This window comes from Myotis yumanensis, unplaced genomic scaffold (assembly GCF_028538775.1).
Source record: "Myotis yumanensis isolate MYYU_CA2020_CCGP unplaced genomic scaffold, mMyoYum1.0.hap1 SCAF_12, whole genome shotgun sequence".
Lineage (NCBI taxonomy): Eukaryota > Metazoa > Chordata > Mammalia > Chiroptera > Vespertilionidae > Myotis > Myotis yumanensis.
In genome coordinates, this window is record NW_027223763.1 from 42,640,326 (window position 1) to 42,660,659 (window position 20,334).

Genomic DNA, 20,334 nt, shown 5'->3' on the forward strand with positions numbered 1-20,334 from the left:
AGAGTCTAGCCCAGCCGTGGGCAAACTACGGCCCGCAGGCCGGCCCGTTTGAAATGAATAAAACTAAAAAAAAAAAAAAAAAGACCGTACCCTTTTATGTAATGATGTTTACTTTGAATTTATATTAGTTCACACAAACACTCCATCCATGCTTTTGTTCCGGCCCTCCGGTCCAGTTTAAGAACCCATTGTGGCCCTCGAGTCAAAAAGTTTGCCCACCCCTGGTCTAGCTCTTAACAATTAATACACAATAGAAACGTTTCATCTATGTAAGACATAAGGGGAAAAAAGAAAAAGTTTACAAAATACCTCTCACCAACATCTCAGAAAAGATTAGTTTGTAGGATATATGCTGAGAGGAAATTAGTAAGAATTATCTTTTCTCTGAAATTCTTTTTGAGAAAGTTCAACTGGCGTGAAAGGTGTACAGAAATAACATAATGAAGGAAAAGCTTCTCTAAGAGGGCCCTCTTGTGGAAGAAATCAGAATTGTTCACATAATTTCTTATTAAATAGCAGGTACACATGAAATTATTTATCACAGTAATTCTAACAACTTATTAAAATAAGAGTCAAACAGAGTACAGTTAGGCTAGTAAAAAGGAACCAAACTAAGTTCTAGATAGCATGAACTCTGAACTTTTACTAAAACACTAGATGTAAATTAAAACATTTCTTCTTCAATTTTTTAATACAAGCACAAAATTTCATTCCAATTTAAATGGTCTAAAATCCAAATGTTACCTATATGTTTTAATACATATAAGATAGAATACATATTACAATAAAGTAATGGCAATAATACTATTTACTTGTTAAATAACCCCCCTTCCCCCAAATGTATCTCATTTTAAAAATGTCTCCTCTGAAATTTTTTTTGGGGGGGTGGGAGAGTGCTAAGCAGGTAGGGAGAGGAGAGAACATTAGATAAAAGCACAGGATTTAGTATTAGGATTAACAAACTAATTTCCAATCTTTAATTTATATTGATCTTGATGTAAACAGATACTTTTAAGGAAATATTGGTGTACACTAAGCATATTAAATTAAACTAGAGGCCTGTTGCACGAAAAGATTCGTGCAATAGGCCTTCCCTTCCCCTGACTGCCGGCACTGGTTTTCTACCGGCACCCGGGACCCAGGCCTTCGCTCCGGCCGGAGCCGCCTTCAAGCCCTCGCTGCTCTGGCCGGAGCCGCCTTCAGTCTTCGCTCCACCGCTTGGCGCCTACGTATGCAAATTAACCACCATCTTTGTTGGTTAATTTGCATATCGTTCTGATTAGCCAATGGTGGGCATAACAAAAGTACGGTCAATTTGAATCTTTGTCTATTATTAGATAGGATATCACATTCTCCTGCAGGTCAGGTATTTACTAGTATTATAATATCTATGGCTGAAGATTACACGCTTGGAGTGTTAGGAAACTTGCCCGCGGTAAAAAACCAAGTTCTAGGTATATCCATCCATCTGTCCATCTCCGTATCGGGATTCACATGCACTCACCTTACTAATTTGTTCTGAAAATATTCCAGAAGGTAGTGACATAATTACAAGACAGAGGTTCACAACATTTGCCTTTCTCTGGGGGTGTTTTGTAGGTCTGTAATCCTGTTTCCCTATTTGCTTCCCAACAATTTGGGAAAGTATTAAATTTGAGGGTGGTGGTTAGCTATTCCCGAGTTCCATCAAGGATGATAACCCCTTCTGAAATTTTGTGTCAATCTTCTTTTGTGAACTTGTTTCAGAATCAGAGTAAATAAAGGACAAAAACAGAAGTGGTAATAATGGTTCCTTAGTGCAATCTGCCAGGTATTCAGAGGGACAAGTAGGGAAAAAAATGATTTCTCCTTATTTCAAATGATGTAGGAGAGTAAGAAGAAGGGTAAGAATATGTATAGGTAAATGACAGCAAACATGAGAAGAAAAAAAAAACAAGTAAGAGAGAAAGAGAACTACCATACACCTACTCTAGTATGTATTCTTTCACTATCATTTCTGGCTATTTAAAATGTGGTTAGTGATTATGGTCAGTCAGCAACAAATCTGTCAAGTACACACTGCATAAAAATAGAGGAACTTTACAACAGGGTTGGCAAAACAGTTATAAATAAAAAGCATTAAATGATTTTCAGATCAACACATGAAAAAGGGAAGCAGAATGGTGCAAAATATTGCCGAGAAAAGTCAGGGGTTGTACCAAGTAAGACTGGTATGGGACCGAAACCGGTTTGGCTCAGTGGATAGAGCGTCAGCCTGCGGACTGAAAGGTCCCGGGTTCGATTCCGGTCAAGGGCATGTACCTGGGTTGCAGGCACATCCCCAGTAGGGGATGTGCAGGAGGCGGCTGATCGATGTTTCTCTCTCATCGATGTTTCTAATTCTCTATCACTCTCCCTTCCTCTCTGTAGAAAATCAATAAAATATATTTAAAAAAAAAACAAAAAACCAGTATGGGAACACCTGTCTAAGGTGTGCATATGTGGGGGATATGAAGTAGAGATCTAAGTGGGTATTATTTATAGGTAACAAAATCTAGACAAGCAGCTAATCAGAAATTAGTTATCTGGACAGTATAATGTGGCCATTTTTGTAAAAAATTACTTAGTGACTCAAAGATTAAAAACAAAACCTCCTCCCAAGAAACTTTCCTATTCTCTAGAGTAGTCAGCTTCATTGGAAATATGAATATTTCTGCTACTACTAATAAAATGGATCATAAGAGAATACTCTGTTATCCTGCATCTAATCTTAGTATATCTATGTGAACAAAGGCTATTGGGAAAATATTTCTCACTATGTCAAGAGGGGGTTAAGCTTGGGAGAATGCTTACTACAAAGCCGTCATGATTTCATGATACTTCTGTAAACGTAATACAAACCCATAACTTTAAGTTCTTAAAACTTGATTCAAAAACAAAACTCTGGGCACCAGGATCAAATATTGTCTTGTGTGACTTCACTTAAAGCTCCATATAGTATCTGCACGATGGTTCAATTTCTTCATGAAATCTCTCTATACCGAACAACCAGGTTTATAGGCTCAATCAATAAAGCATGGGCTCTACAAATATTTACCAACAGTACACACAACGGGCAGATTGGCTTCCTCCACACTCCCACGAAACGAACACTGACAAGGCACCTCCTTTGGTAGCTAGTTGCATATCCAGCCGACCCTCTCCCTGCCGCCTTCCAGTTTGGGTACTACAGCTTTGGTTTCTTTTCTTTGCTGTATCCCATCTATACAAGTATTCAGAATGACTACTGCTACTATTGCCCCTGCTTTTTTTGGTGGGGAGAAGAGAGGGAAGGAACTTTCCATCTTCCAAGCCTCTGGCATTGCTCATCAAACCTGACCTTGAGCTCCTTTTGGCTAGGTGTGTTTATGTTTGCCTGTGCTTATTTGCTAGCAAAATTGGTTTTTCCTCCAGTTTCTTCTAGCTATAAGCTTTTTGAGGAGACTTTGAAGAAGTGGCTTCAGAATAATGAAGCTCCTATCCCACTTTCATTTACTCTTTCCATTCAACTGTACAGTCCTGTCTCTATTTCTGAAAATCTGACCTGTAGTGACTCTTTCCACGAAAAGATACTACTAAAAGTTCACTTTTACACAACAGGTATGTTTGTGAAAAGCTAAGTGTAAAGCGAATCACATACTGCCCAAAAGGAGCAGAATCTAAGAAAGTAGAAGAATTGATGGGAAAGGATACAAGGGGACTTTGAATACATGAAAAGTTTTAAAAATCTGCAACCAATACGGCAAAGTATAACATTTGTTTAACAGGAATAGTGGACACTTGTATGTTATGTTACTCTTCCTACTTATATATAATTAAAATTTCATACTTAGAATTATAAAAGACCTAAATGAAGCAAATTATAAAAATCATAATGTAAGTTTTTCTTAAAATTTTTTCAGTTTTGAAGTGTAATTGTTGTATAAACTGTCCATTTTAAAGGGTACAACTTGCTGAGTTTTGACAAATATATACATCAGTGAAACCATCACCACCAAGATAATGAATGTATCTTCTATCACCTGCAGCAGCTCTGTACCCCTCTGTAATCCATCCCATTGTACCCTCCCAGGCAACCATGGATTTATTTGTCACTAGGCATTCTGTAGTTCATAGAATTTCATGTCAATGGATCATATAGGTTTTTAGTCTGCCTTTGCTGCACATCCTCTCCAGCACTTTGGTATACTCAGTCTTAAAATTTTAGTCACTTTAGAGCAGTGGTCGCTAACCAGTGGTCTGTAGACCACTGGTGGTCTGTGAGGTCCGAAAGGTTGGTGACCACTGCTTTATAGAGGACCTGTGGTGTTAACTCATTATCATTGCTTTAACTCACACTTCCCACTGACTAATAAGATTGGGAATCTTTTCAGATGCTTACTGGCTATCTGTATACTTTCTTTAGTGAAGAGCATGCTTAAAACTTTTGCCCATATTTTGGATTGGGTTATTTGTCTTCTTTGTATTGATAAATGTTAAGAGTTGTTTTGTTGTGTTTTTTGTTTTTTGGTTAACCATTACCTGAGGATATTTTTTTCTGGCGATTTTTAGAGGGGGGGAGGGGGAGAGAGAGAGAGAAAAAAAACATCAATCAATGGGGGGGAATAGGAGACATATGTAATACTTTCAAACAATAAAGATTTAAAAGGGGGTAAAAGACTTAAAAGAAAAACATCAATGTGAGAGCGACACATCAACTGGTTGCCTCCTGCACGCATCCAACCTGCAACCTAGGTATTTGCCCTTGACCAGGCTGACACTCTAACCACTGAACACCACCAGCAAGGGCAGAATTCTTTTTATAGTATTCATCAGGGGTTAGCAAACTTTTTCTATACAGAGCCAGTAAGGAAATATTTTAGGTTTTGAGGTCCACATATAGTCTGTCACATATTCTTCTGTTTTAACCCTTTAAAAAAAATGTCAAAACCGTTCTTAGCTTGCAGGAAACTTTATATAACAGATCCTAAGTTAGATTTAGCCCACAGCAGTAGCTCCTCATCTAGATACAAGTCCTTTGTCAGGTGTATGTTTTGCAAATATATTCTCCCAATTAGTAGCTTGCCTTTTCTTAACAGCATCTATTAAAGGAAAAAGTTCTAAATTTTGATAAAACTACAACCTCTGATTCCTTTTGTGTCCTATTTTGCCAAATCTAAGGTCATTAAGATTTTCTCTTATGTTTTCTTCAATAAGTTTTATAGGTTTAGTTCTTACATTTAAGTATATGCCCATTTGTGTGTGTGTGTGTCTGTGTGTGTGTATATATGGTATGAGGTAAGGGTTGTGGTTCATTTTTTGTAGATGACTATTCCACTGTTTCATCACTATCTGTAAGATTATTCTTTCTCCATTGAATTGTCTTGGTATCTTTGAAAAACAACAACTGAATGAATATATGTGACTTTATCTCTGAATTATCTATTCCGTTCCACTGACCCAGGTCTATTCTTACAGCAATACAATAACGTATTCATTACTGTAGCTTTATAATAAGTCTTAAAATTAGGTGTTGTCATTCAAATGCTTTTTCAGTTTTTCTAAGTCCATTGCATTTTAGAATGAATTTTCTAAAAACTAAAAACTCTGCTGGGAATTTTAATCAATTTATAGATATAGGGGAGAATCAACATTTGAACAAATCCCGAATTTCTGATCTATGAACAAAATCAACTGCTCTATTTACTTAAGTCCTATTTTAACTTCTGTCAGCAAAGTTTTAAAGTGTTCAGTATATAGATCTTGTAAATATGTCCCTAAGTATTTCACAGTATTGTTTTTTAAATTATAATTTCCAATTATTCATTGCTAACGTATGGAGCCACAAATGATTTTTACATATTGAACTTCAATTTTGCAACCTTGCTAAATTCACTGTATTTCCTGGAAACTGATAGTTTTACAGCAGTAGTTCTGAAATGGGGACATTATTCCTCCCCAGAGTACATCTGGCAATGTCTGTAGACAATTAATTGTCATAGCTAGGGTTTGAGGGAGTGTGTACTACTGGCACCTAGCAAGTAGAGACCAGGGATACTGCTAAACACACTACATTTCAAAAAAGACCCTTCACAAAAAGAATTACCTAGTCCTAAATGTTTATCTTGCTGAGGTTGAGAAACCCTGTTTTAAAAGCTTAATCAAAATGACATATAATTTTTTACAATATTATTTCATAGGTGGTGGTGTGTCCTTCCATTAAGATCCACATACATATCTGGCTATTTCTTTTGTGATGTTAGCAGTGCAGTTGCAAAGTGACAATATTCTATACACTAATTCCTTCTGCATTTATTATTTGAATTACTTGTTTATCCTAAATAACAGTTCACAGAAGGAAGGATAAATGCTAAATTCTTTCTTTGCCATTTTTCAAAATGAGTCGGTTCCCTAATATCCTCTAAAGATGACCAATATTATTTTTTAAAAGTATCATTATGAATTCATAGATTAAGATATCATTATGAACTCATAGATTAAGATATTTGATGTGTTTCAATCTATTACCACTTCATCTGTGGCAGGAGGAGATTCTTCATGTTCCGAGTCAAGTCATCTTTTAATAACTTCTCTGCTTTCTGGTGTGACGATATAATTGAGGTTAATCGCGGACATTTCTTTCCCTGCTCAGGAATTTTAGCGTCCAAAAGTATTGAGAGGCCAAAATCTGGGTCTTTTCAATACACATATCTGGGAAATTTTCTTCTTTTGGACACAATACATTGAGTTCATTAATTCAACTTAAATATTTCAAGGTTTTGAATATTCCTTTGTTTTATATCTGAATCTTTCTCTTATGCTGAAAATCCTAATGACATTAACATAATCCCTTATTTGCTTTATCCTATAATGTAATATATTCAGAATAATATTACAAACATTATATAACTGAAATAATACGAGTTCTTTTGGTTCTGAATATCAAATTTCTGTTTTTTAAAGTCAACTGAAAGACCTTTTCTCTGTGAGGTTATTGGGAAGTCAAAACAAAGTTAGAGCCCTGACTGGGTGGCTTGGTTGGAGCGATATCCAGTACACCAAAAAGGTGCAGGTTTGATTCCCAGGGCACATACCTAGGTTGTGAGTTCGATCCCCAGATGGGGCATGTATGAGAGGCAACTGATCAATGTTTCTCTAAAAAAAATAAATCAATAATCATATCCTTGGGTGAGGAAATAAAAAAGTTAGATTCCTTTCATTTAACTTTTGCTAAGTTAGTTTATCCCATGTCTCTTCATTTGACTAGTAGTGATTTGTATCCTTCATAATAAAACTATAATCATATGTATGACATATTCTTGAGTTCTGAGAGTCAGTCTAGTAAACTCCTGAACCTGATGAGATCATGGGAACCCTCCAATTTGTAGCCAGTTGGTCAAAACTGCAAGTGGCCCAAGGAACCCTGGCACTTGCAGCTGGTGTCTAAAGTAAGGGCAGTCTTGTTGGGGACTGTGCAGTCTTAACTTGTATAGTCTGATGCCAACTTGGGGTGGTTAATGTGAGAATATATTGTAGTATACCAAATTAAAATACCCTGAAATTTAGCTTTGTTGTATATGTTGTCCATGGGTTTGTTATTATGTGGATTTGAGACTCAAAAACTGTACCAGGTCACTACCATTTTGTTGCTAGCCTTTCTTTGTGTTGTATGTTAACTTAGTGTGCAGGGGAGGATGTACTATTTCAATTTTTATCATCATTTCACAGACAGATAGTTACAGAAGATTAAATTGCCATGACTATACAATATCACTCTTACTGTTAATTAGAACTCATCGTCAGTGTACTCTCTGAAATGTGCAAATGACTATAATTTATGAGTTAATAAGAAACCAGACAGGGGACTTTAGTTTTCAAGGAACTAAATCAGATATTCTGATTTATCTTTTATGATTATTACCACCATCAAATAACAAATGCAAAGTAAAGTATTTCAAATATTGTTTCCAAATCAGCAGAATGCATTAAATTTGTAAATTAAACAGAACACAAACTGCATACTGGATATATTGATATATATTGTTTTCAAACAGGTCTGAGGCTAGAACCCCAAAGTTAAAAAAAATAGAAGCAAAAAATTTACCTCTTTGACACGTAGTTGTGATGATGCAGCCATATAATCTGATTCTAATTTGTTCTTCTCGGAGATCACTGTAGTATTTTGAAGAATTAAATCTACTTTTTGTATATGCAAAGAAGTGCAAATCTAGGAACAAACACCCGTAAAAGTTTGTTTTTTAATGTATTATTTTTCTTAATTGTAAAATTATAAGCCATAAAAATATTCTTCATCTGATGTGACTTTTTATTTTTACAACTATTTCTTACAAGAGAACTTTAAAAACTTTTCCTGTGTATTTATAATTTAGCATAATGAGTGCTTTTAACCAATTTATTATCTTACTAGATAATTCGCCCGATGCACGAAATGCAAGAGTAAGCCTTCCTTCCCCCAGCTGCTGGCACCTGGGACCCGGGCTTCCCTCGGAGCCCCGGCTTTGTCCAGAAGGACATCCAGTCTAATTAGTCTATTACACTTTTATTATTATAGATAATAAAAACGTCAAATAATAAAGTTAAAAATCTCTAAGATTTTACTAATTTGTCTTATCTACCTAATATAAAGAAAATGCCTTACCTTGATTAGGTTTGTTAATTCGGTAACAAGTTTTGCTTTCTGAACATTTATTTCTTTGATTTTAGTATTTGCTTTTCGCTCTTCCTCTTCAAGATTGCAAGCATCCTGTTCCATCAGCTTTAAACTGTAATGATGAAACGTATAATGATGTAGAAATCAGTTATACACCAGGATTGAGCCCAAATCCTTGGTCCCCTGCTGTTTTATGAGCTATTTAGCAATGCTACCCAGATGTCTAAACTGCTAGCTTCTAGATTAAACAATCATTTTATGCAACTATGTAGGATCAAAAAGTATTTGTTGAGATATGTATAGGGTGAGGCAAAAGCAGGCCTACAGTTGTTTGTATGGAAAATAATGCAATACTAAATAATAATTCAGTAACAAACATTATTTTGTGTACTCACAACTATAAACTTACTTTTACCACACCCCGTATTATGTGCCCAGTGTAATATATCTAGGCAACTAATGCTAGTGCTAATGGTATAGCATTTGGAGTTACAAATGTGGATCTGAATTTGCTCCTTCCTGCATAACTGGACAAGTTACTCTTCTGGACTTCAGTTTCTTCATCTAAAAATTAAAAATCATACGAGAACCCCTCCTACAGGACTGTGGTGAAGATGTAAACTATGTAACACACTTAGTATAGTGCCTGGCTTATAACTGATGCATATTAGTTGTTACTCTTGTTTTCAATATTATTTATAAACACAGCCCCCTCCCTCCCCTTAAGGAGCTTAACTGGGGGTCGGGGGGGGGGGGGTGATGGGGGACTTGCTTAATAAAAAACACCCCATGGCTCAGTGGTTGAGAGTTAACCTATGAACCAGGAGGTCACAGTTCAATTCCAAGTCAGGGCACAAGCCTGGGTTGTGGGCCCCTGTAGGGGGGATGCAGGAGGCAGCCAATCAATGATTCTCTCTCTCCCCCTTTCCTTTCATCTCTGAAATTAAAAAATATATAAAGTTAATATTTTGTTCTTTATTTTAAGATGAAGAAAGTAAGGCTCAGAAGTTAAGTTACCTAAGATCACAGATATGAAGTGGTATGAATGCACCAAAGTCTAAATTGTTTCCACTACACTATGTTGCCGTTAGGGGATAAAGCAAGAGCAATAATAAACAAGAATAAACTAGTTCAGTGGAGTTATACAGTGTCCTGAATGGTACATGGGGAGGGTGATGAGTTGGCATGGGTAGAGTGAAACAAGATTTTGGAAAACTTGAAAGTCAGTCTAAGGGAAAATAGTATTTAAGTAAATTTCATGTAATGGCAGAAAATCACAACAGATATTCTTACATGGGGTAGGAACATAAAAAGAGAAATTTACAGTATTCTGGAGGCACTGAAGAGAGTAGGGACTAGTCAGGCCACCACTGTAGTATTCCAAAGTGCATAACTGTACATATGAAGTCATTTCACTATGAAAATCAACAATACTTTATGAGGAGAAAGTTTAGTTTTAGACAGTATAGCAGCTGCAGAGTAAAGGCTAAGTGTTTGCAGGTGCTTGAATGAAGTGAAGGGTTTAAGTTGAAAAAAGGCTTGAAGTAAAAAAAAAAATTCTAGGCACTTAGACTAAAAAGATAGAACTTGTCTTAAGCAACCAAGGTACATTATTAACTTTTAAAATAAAAGTTAATGCCGAGACTGGTTTGGCTCAGCGGATAGAGCGTCGGCCTGCGGACTGAAAGGTCCCAGGTTCGATTCCGGTCAAGGGCATGTACCTGGGTTGCGGGCACATCCCCAGTAGGCGATGTGCAGGAGGCAGCTGATCGATGTTTCTTTCTCATCGATGTTTCTAACTCTCTATCTCTCTCCCTTCCTCTCTGTGAAAAATCAATAAAATATATTAAAAAAAATAATAATAAATAAAATAAAATAAAATAAAAGTTAATGACATTTGTTTAAAAAAAAAAACAAAAAATTTTCTTAATGCATCTCAAATATGATTCAATTTATGAATGTGTTTATAAACACATACTATATTACGTCAAGGTAAACTTACATCTTACTCAAGCCAATGAGCTATCATTTATTATTAAAGGCTGATTATGTCATTAATATCTATATCTTTATTCTATAGGCAAGAAGTATAAAATAACAACAACAAAAAGATCTGAGCTATGATGTAGTAAGATATGGGAAAAACCTTGAAACTAAAAGCTAATATTCATTTCCCCTGGTAGTAGGATTAAAGTTTGAGAAAAAAATTATTACAAAATGTGCTTGAGGGAATTATGGTGTCATTACAGGGTAAACTAATAATATCCCATACTGCTTTGTGTCCCCAGCCACACCCCATGAAACTGGATACAAAATACCTTCCTAGTTTGGAACTAATTTTTTGTTCCAGTTGTCTTTTCTTGTTTTTTCTTTCAAGAAGCTCCTTCTTTCGTTGTCTGAGTTCATTATCTTTGTGTTCTAGATGTTTGTTCTTCTCACGCAAAGCAATCAACCCTGATTCCACTGCTTGCAATTTTCTATTAATTTCCTATGGGATATTCAAAATAGTTAACTTAAAGACCCCTAGTTAAAGTATTATAAATCCAGTTAATATTTTTTTCTAATAAATTTTAAAAAACCAACCTTTAGATGTTCTTCTAGGTGTCTTCTTTGCTCTAGATCCACAGTGACTGTGAGAAACTGGGCTACTTTTAGGGATGTGTTACTAGAAATAACTTTATTTGAATAAAAAGAAGTTTTCACCACATACTTTTCTTCTGCTGTATACATTTGTTTTAATCTGGTTTCTTGTATTACCTACAATGTAAAATAAGTATCAGTGCATATCTAATAATATCTGATATATTTTAAAAAAACCAAAGAATTAAAAATACAGATCAAATGAATTTTAGATCAAAATATAGTATACAGCTGTTTTTTAAAAACTTATCCAACAGTATTTCTAAAAAGGTAGCTGATACATTTTATGTTATTATCTTAGATAACATTAAGAAAAGTAGGAGAAACCAAAACAACTAGCAAAGCTAACTATATTCTACTTCGCTATACAATCGCTCCCAACTAAGTGTACTTTTGGAGCTTTACTGTATCTACAGAAAAGATACCAGGACCCATGTGTCCATACATTGAACTGTTATTTCAGGTAAGTTACTCTTCCTTCCCCTCAGTTATACTGTTCAAATATACATAATCTTAAATTCAATTCCTGTATAATTTGAGAAAATACTTAATAGAAACACTTGTCAAGGATTTCAGAGACTTAATTTTTGCATTTTGGGGGGGATCTTTTTTCTCAAGAACTTATAGAAGGAATAGATCTAATAAAAATAAGCTGCTGTAATTCAGTTTCTTTCTAAACTCTAAAGGTTCATTACCAATACTATTATGGCTTCTCTGCAGAAGTTTATAGTCTAAGTGAAAAGACATTTAAGCATCCTAAATTTTATAAACTGGCATCCAATGCTGAATAATTTGGAATGAAGGGAAAGCCTAGAAGAGGTTACCCAAGTTTCAGGAAAATAAGTTTTAAATGGGATTTAACTGAGAGATGGTGAGGGAAAGGCATTCCCACCAAAAAGGACATCAAGAGTGTCAGCAGAAAATTTAACCAAAGGGGGAAGTATTAGAAATTGAGAACAATTCCATAAATAGGTTGTAGTCATTATTAGAGAACCTAAAATGTTAGAATTCAATAATAAAGCAAAACTTACACTAAAAAATGTACTGTTAGTCTAAGGAAGAAATATAGCTGTTATTGTCATTATGTAGATATGATTGCAGATAATAAGTAGTTTCCTCAATATAAGTTTGTATCTTCTGAAAGATATCCAAAATAATGTCAGGGACTTTACAGTATATGCACATGTCTGAAAGCATCTCATCATAATTTATAAGTGTTTATATACAATATAGCACCGAGTTGGACAATGAAACAATAAGTATAAGAAACATTCAATGTTTTCAAGGATTTTAAAGATACCATCACCTATATAAAAATAGAGTTTAAGAAAAATATTTGAAAAGAGATGAAGGAAAATATGACTTATTATGAATTAATTTTACTTTTAATGTAAATTATTTTAATTCCAATGCTGTTTCTCTAGTAAAACAGCTCTCTGGGTGACTTAAAAGTACATGAAAATAATTCAACATGAAGCACTGTTCAAGAAGTAAAACTGAAAGCCCTTACCGAATTTTCTATAGTCTTTTTGCAATAGTAAAGCTACCCTCACCTTCAAACAGCCCTACCTATACCTAAAGTTATGACAGACATTGGTTTGGTTTATGAATATGGTCTTGTCCTTTTTTCTAAACACCGTAGAATTAAGACCAGAGCGCTACACTGGATTAACTGTAAACCAGTTGTTAGAAAATTTTAAACATATTTTCTAATAAAGTCAATATTGTAAGTAACCGTAGGTCTGTAATTGGGTCCTAGATGCTTACAAGTGGTATTAATAGGGCAACTTGGTGTTATGGAAAAACCTGTTTTAGAAGAGATTTCTTCCCTGATTCTGCCTGTGATACAAACAACAAATGTGGTTTGGAGCCTTGGAGTTAACTTGTAAGAAGACAATTCTAAACCGTGTTGGCAGAATATAGGAACTAAGAGTTCCTTGAGAAACCTGTATGATCTTATCAACCAATGTCACCCAAATAAAATTGCAATTAGTGTATTAAAAAAAAGCCTGGAAGGTGAAGGAGGGTGGGAGATAATCAATCAAAAATCTTGTATGCATATATGCATAAACCCATGGCCACAGACAATAGGGTGCTGAAGGAAGGCTTGGGGGGTGGTGGTGGGGGGTCAAAGGGGAAAAAAAGGGAACATATTGTAATACTTTCAACAATAAAGAATTATAGAAAAGAATGGCTTATCAGGGAGATCACTTTGTTATATAAAAATCCAACCACTATGCTGTACACAGTAACTAGTATAATATTGAATGTCAACTATAATTGGAAAATAAAAAACAAACTTTTTTTTAAAGAATCCAATGGATTAAAAAAAAACAACCTAAGTACTACAATAAGCTAGGAAAATGAGACCCTATTAAGTAAGGATGGTCACTGACATATGAGGTAATCTTAAGTAGAAGCTTTAAGACGGGGAGGTTTCACTATATCGAAGCCTACCATCCTGAAGTATAATTTCTCTGAAAGATAATCCAGAATACAAGAACCTAAATGATTAAATCATTAATGTAATGTTTAAACATAGGTCCATCAAGCAAGGCAGAACAGAATCAGGTAAGAGTGCCAGGTATTTCTTTTCAGGATTTAACTTAATGACCCTATAGGTATTATTTATTTACTCTAGGTAACTCCACATCACTCCTGTCATAAAGCACTAGTCAATACTTTATGTTATATTATGTTTTATGTTATATTAAAAATACAAAGATAATTTCTATGTGGTTAAAAACAACAGAATGATAAAGCTTCTTTAAATTTCTTACCTTTTTTCCTTGAGTGTAAGCTAAGAAAACTTAATAAAACTACTGATTTAGTACTTTCTTACCCGTTCAATTCTTTCTCTGGTCCTTTCAGTTCCTACAGGAACTTCATGAATATGATACTGGCTGCAAAGGTAGCTCATGACAGGAGCAGGTGCATCAAATAATTCTCGCAAGTAAGAGAAAAATCCATATTGTCTGAAAGGAAAAACACCTATTAGATTTTTCTTCTTAAAATATCATTAAAAAAATCTGATGGTTGACAAGTAGCCAATAAATAAGAGTCTTTTCTTTGTGTATTTGTATATTTGAAAATCACTTAAGTGGTTAATAATTGAGATTTATTGCCTTGTCAAGGTTTAATTTTTATATATTTATGATTACAAACTATTAATCTGTTTTTTTTTGACATTTCTTCTATTGATTTTGTATTTAGAATGTCTACTTACATTCAGAGTTAAGATATTTACTTATTACTATTTTATAATTGCAATTTTTCCACTTAGTCCTCTGGAAATTATTTTTGCATTATTAAGTGGTGTTTTATCACTTTATTTTCCCAATAATTAACCAAGCATTTTGGTATTTTTAATTAAATAGTCCAATATTATTCCAATGATTTAAAACATCATCATCATATATTAACTATACCATAGTCTGTTCCTGCGCCTAGATTTTTCCTTATTTTAGACTTAAGTAGAGATCCTAAAGGGAAATAATACAGCCTATAACAAATATGTGACAAAAAGATAATTAAAATATATTAAAGAGATAAATGACTACTCAATATTTAAAAGGTACAGGTTAGTTCTAATAGTATTTTCAAGACTTACCTTAGTTCATTTAGAGATCTTGAAGGTGCTCTGTCGGCATATGAACTCCTGGGAGCAATAACAGCATTCACTCTTAATTTCTTATTGTCACGAACCTGAATATAAAAAAAGGAAAATATTAATTTAATAACCATCTATGCTTAATCAAAATGATTTTTAAAATTAATGTATTCCTACTGGCATTCATGGGATGATCAGAAATTTAAACACTGACAGGGTATTTGATGGTACTTACAAGAAAAATTTTTAGTGATATTGATATTGTAGTTATGTGTTTTTACAGAGTCCATTTCTTTTATAATTTTCACTGATAAATTCTATGAAACAGTTAAAAAAGCAATAATACCAGAACTCTTTCAGAAAATAAGAGGGACATTTCCCAAGTCATTTTATGATACCAGCATCATCTTTTTAAAAAAATTAAATATATTTTTATTGATTTCAGAGAGGAGAGAGAGAGAATCATTGAATGCCTGCCTCTTGCATGCCTCCTACTGGGGATCGAGCCCACAACAAGGGCATGTGCCCTTGACCGGAAACGGACCCTTCAGTCTGCAGGCTGACACTCTATCCACTGAGCCAAACCAGCTAGGGCAAAATCACTGGTTCTTAAACCTAGTTTCATGAAGAATAGGATACAACATAGTCTCAAAGTATCTCCACATACATAATTACAAGGAGAAAAATAATTTTGTATAATACTTGTTTTGAAGACAAATTTGTTCTGAGCAACTTATATATTAGGAGACAATTTAAGAAATACATGGATTTCAAATTTGCTTACATGCAATTCTATCTACAAGAAACATGAGGTTTTTCTCTAGGTGAATGCAGAAAACTGCACCCAACTCAACCTAGCTGCTGAGAAATACATGTAATTTGTGCACAAATACAAACACACATACACTCCTCTCAAACATCTACCAGCTATCTCAGGTCACCACATGTATTATGAGCTCTATCCAACCATATTTGCTGTTGCAGCGTTCTATCCAACTTTAGATAAGTGCTTTCAATTGTTTGACCCACTATACCAGTGATGGCGAACCTATAACACGCGTGTCAGAGGTGACATGCGAACTCATTTTTTTGGTTGATTTTCCTTTGTTAAATGGCATTTAAATATATAAAATAAATATCAAAAATATGTCTTTGTTTTACTATGGTTGCAAATATCAAAAAATTTCTATATGTGACACAGCACCAGAGTTAAGTTAGGGTTTTTCAAAATGCTGACACGTCCAGCTCAAACGGTTTGCCATCACTGCACTACACCCTTCCAAGGCCTGCTTCCACAAGCTAGCTTCAGGTCTTTCTAAAAACAAAGTACATATTTATTGTATTTGTATATTTCTTGACAATCTTAAATGTGTAAAACTATGCTGTCATTTTTCTCCCCATAGGCCCAATGGGTTTCTATTGTATAATTTTGCATAGCATAATGAGTTTTAGGAATGAACATATTGGGTTATAGCAAAACTGACTACTTTGCAATGGAGAAATAATAAAGCAAATAGGGAAAATGCAAGTAACTAGTGAATCTGGGTAAAAGGTATACAGAATTTCCATGTATACTCTTGCATATTTTCTGTAAGTTTAAAGTTACATCAAAATAAAATTTTATTAAAAAGAAAGAGAAGGTATACATTCATACTGATTCTTATTTATGTTTGTAAAATATATTGCTTTAGTGGTTACTGTAAATAAAAGAATTATACAATGAGAAAATAATTTCCTTTTCAATTCTCATCACAGGAAGAAAACTGCTGTACAACTCCTTATCTCCCCCTCCCTTTTTAAAAAGAATTCTGTTCTCTGCTTTCAGTAAGGAACAGTACAGATCTAGCACTAACATTGTTTTTATCTTTATTGTTGTGCAAACTGTTTTCTAATTTTGCAGTAATATTAAACTCCCTTTCAGAATATTTTTTTGAGTAATAAGAAGTGAAGTGAGTTAGCCCTGGCCGGTGTGGTTCAGTTGGTTGGATGTTGTCCTGAGCAAAGAAAAGGTTGCCGGTTTGATTCCCAGTCAAAGCACATGCCCAGGTTGCAGGTTCAATCCCCAGTAGGGAGCATGGAGGAGGCAAATGATCAATGTCTTGTTCTCACATCGATGTTTCTTTCTCCCCCCCCCCCCCCCATCTCTCTAAAAATCAATAATATATATTTTAAAAAGTGAAGTGATTTAAATAAAAAAATAATAGGATAGTTCGCCCTGGCCAGTGGGGATCATCCCATGCACGGAGTGTGCAGGAGGCAACCAACTGATGTCTCGATCTCACAATGATGTTTCTCTCTCTCTCTCGAAATTAAAAAGAGAAATTTTTTTTTAAAAAGTAGCACTACATGTTGGGATGGTAGTGCATAGTATATGAAATGGCAAAAACTGTGAAGATGGTTTGTAAGTTACTAAAAAGATGGGAAATATACTTTAGTACATACAATAAATTTCACAATTAAAAATACATAAAAGCCCTAGCTGGTTTGGCTCAGTGGATAGAGCGTCGTCCTGTGGACTGAAAGGTCCCAGGTTCGATTCCGGTCAAGGGCACATGCCCGGGTTGTGGGCATGCAGGAGGCAGCTGATCAATGGTTCTTTCTCATCATTGATGTTTCTATCTCTCCTTCCTTCTCCCTTCCTCTCCGAAATCAATGAAATATATTTTTAAAAAATACATAAAAAGTCATACATGTAAGAGGAAGTTCTGGTCTTATTGATGAGACCCCTTGAAAAGTTCATTGCTAACAGCACAAGAAAAAATAATATAGGTCTAATTTTTAGGAACTTAAATTATCAATACATAGTTCAAATCTTTAGCACAGAGGAAGCATGTGTTTTTGAGGCAAAGCAGGGTACTCAGAATTGGCTAAGCTGGTGACTTTCAAAATAGAAATCCTCTTAATATGTGGTACACCCTTCACAATATGTGGTATATCACAGACTTGTAACCCAAGCAACCTACTTCTTGAATGAGCTCTGATACTAGAACACTAACTCACTGGGTTAGGCTTAAATTAGTCCTAAAATACACAAATGTTTAACTTTTTGAAGTACATTTTATAATTTCATACATTTAATCTTTTTATGCAGTCACCATATATTCACATTCCCTACCAACTCCCGAACGAGATGGAGGACAATATGTTAAAAGCCAAAGCAAGAAATTTTTCTAATCTAATCTACCCACTTGTGTACCAGACAAATAGAGGCCCACTTGAGCTGATTTAGGGTCTTGTCCTTGCTTAAGACTGACTAGCAAAGGTTTAAACAAATAAAATCTTTCTGGGGCTTTAAAAGAAGTAGATGGCATATGCAAAAGAAAAAGAAATCTTACTGACAGGATATAATAGCATATATAGCTAACAATATATACTATATAGCTATATAGTAATATACACATAATAAATACAATAGCTAACAAGTACTAGCTAATACTTTTTCATTTAATCCTCACAAAAATATTTTGAAGTAGACAGTATTATCTCCATTTTAGAGTTGAGGAAACTAAGGCTCATATTTAGGCAACTTGCCCAAGTTAGTATCAAAGTCAGAATTCAAATCCTGGCAGCCTAACTGTGCTCCTAAGCTATGCTACCTTTCAGTGGCTTAGATTCTTGGTTAGTGGTGTTTTCTAGCCAGAAACAGGAATCGCATTTTTTGAAGATTTATTTATATCAAACAATAACATCAGATTGAGTTCCCATCCAAAGATAAACTAAGTTCATTCTAATATAGTTTCCAAAAGGATGTTCAAGACCAAAAGTCCATCATTATGATGTTTCTATTGTCTTTTTAGACAATGTCACAGAATTACTCTTCATATTAATTCCAAATGTTAACTTCAAAATTGTATATTACAGAGGGGAGTATAGGCTGTTTTTCCTCTTAGAAAACAAATTCATTTCCCAATAACAGCATAGATAGGACAGAAATTAGTAAAAGAGTTGCTCACACTAGAGTTACTGCTGGTAAAATTAGTCATTATCACTTTTTGCTCTAGTTTAAATTTTAAAATTCTGGAAGTGTCAAGTGAGTCAAAATATGTTAGTTTATACTTGCCTCTTTGAGGAAAACCTCCATATCTTCTTGACTCTCAAATACAAAGGCTCTCAAGTCATTTGGTGGAATATGATTTTCAACATATTTGGCATTTTTATTATCTTTCATATTGATCTAAAGAAAACAAAGAGAAAAAATAAGTTGATTTTCATGAAATCCAGATTACTAGAAAATAATCACATTTATCGTAGATTTAATTAGATTAAATTTGATGACTGAGAAAAAGGGAGACCAAAAAACCCCCCAAAAACAAAACAACTTGGTATTGAAGGGTCAACATTGTAAAACATCTATTTAATCTAAATTATTACCCAGAAACATCCAATACATCATAAAATGAAAGCTAAGACTTGAATAGTACCTGGTGCATAGTGGTTTTGGTATTATATAATAATAAAGTTCCTTTCTGGAAAACTCATTGAAAACACTGAAAGTCTTAGACTGTGACCTGTAAGTAAAAACATTTCTCATCTGTCCCCAAACTTTTTTCTTCCTCATCTTTAAGAGGAATTAATATTATACATGGCAATAACTGGTACAAAAACACAAATAACTGAATAAAATTATGAAAATGAAAAAAACTAGCTATGAATTGTAACTATTAGTAGTGTCTTCAGGAGAAACCCAAGGCTAGTACCACTACAGCATAAAAACTTAATGATTTATTTAAAAATACCAGCTAATTAGACATTTCTGCATGCTGAGACTCAATGGTATTTGATGATACAAAGATAGGTCAGGAAAAATTTTCAAGAGTTCAATCTAGTTATCACAAATGATAAATATAATGAAAAGCACAGTACAACAGAGGTATATAAAAATGCTATCTAGGAAATTTAAAGGGAGAGATTAGCTCCAGCAGATGGAAATCAGCTTTCTTAAAAAAAAAAAAAAGGCTTTATAAATATATAAAATGCAGCACAGTAGTTAAAAGCCAAGGCTCTGGGGTTAGACAGATGTCACTTTAAATCCTGTTTATAACCTTGAACTAAAATCTCTGAAAACTTTAGTTATTTCATCCTATAAATGGGTAAAGTAAATCAGCCTATACCTCATAGGAATAAATGTGAATTAAAAGAGATACAATAAAAAATTAATGCAGCACTTGTTACATAAATGCTGTCCAATATCACTATTTTAAATTATAGGATATCAATAGTTTGGGAAAATGGAGAAAGATATACAATCAAATGAAATAAAATGAAAACAACATAAAATACTACTCCCTGGACATCAACACTATAAACATTTAGTGTCTATTTCTTCACAATTTTGTTTTTGGGGGGGGACGGACCAAATTACTTTATTGGAAAGAATAGCACAATGGAAAGAAAATGTATGTGGGTATTTGCTCCA

General features: G+C 34.2%; 1 protein-coding gene across 4 annotated transcripts in view; it reads right to left on the minus strand.

The window, feature by feature from the left end:
* SMC5 (structural maintenance of chromosomes 5) overlaps positions 1 to 20,334 on the minus strand; it is an 81,980-nt gene that overhangs the window by 13,359 nt on the left and 48,287 nt on the right. For all 4 annotated transcript variants that reach the window (XM_070431520.1, XM_070431518.1, XM_070431519.1 and 1 more), the window contains 7 exons: positions 18,979 to 19,092; positions 14,919 to 15,013; positions 14,151 to 14,283; positions 11,252 to 11,425; positions 10,987 to 11,156; positions 8,657 to 8,780; positions 8,102 to 8,224 (listed from right to left, as the gene is read on the minus strand). In XM_070431520.1, the coding sequence (XP_070287621.1) occupies positions 8,102 to 8,224; positions 8,657 to 8,780; positions 10,987 to 11,156; positions 11,252 to 11,425; positions 14,151 to 14,283; positions 14,919 to 15,013; positions 18,979 to 19,092 (933 nt within the window). The remainder of the gene's footprint in view (positions 1 to 8,101; positions 8,225 to 8,656; positions 8,781 to 10,986; positions 11,157 to 11,251; positions 11,426 to 14,150; positions 14,284 to 14,918; positions 15,014 to 18,978; positions 19,093 to 20,334) is intronic.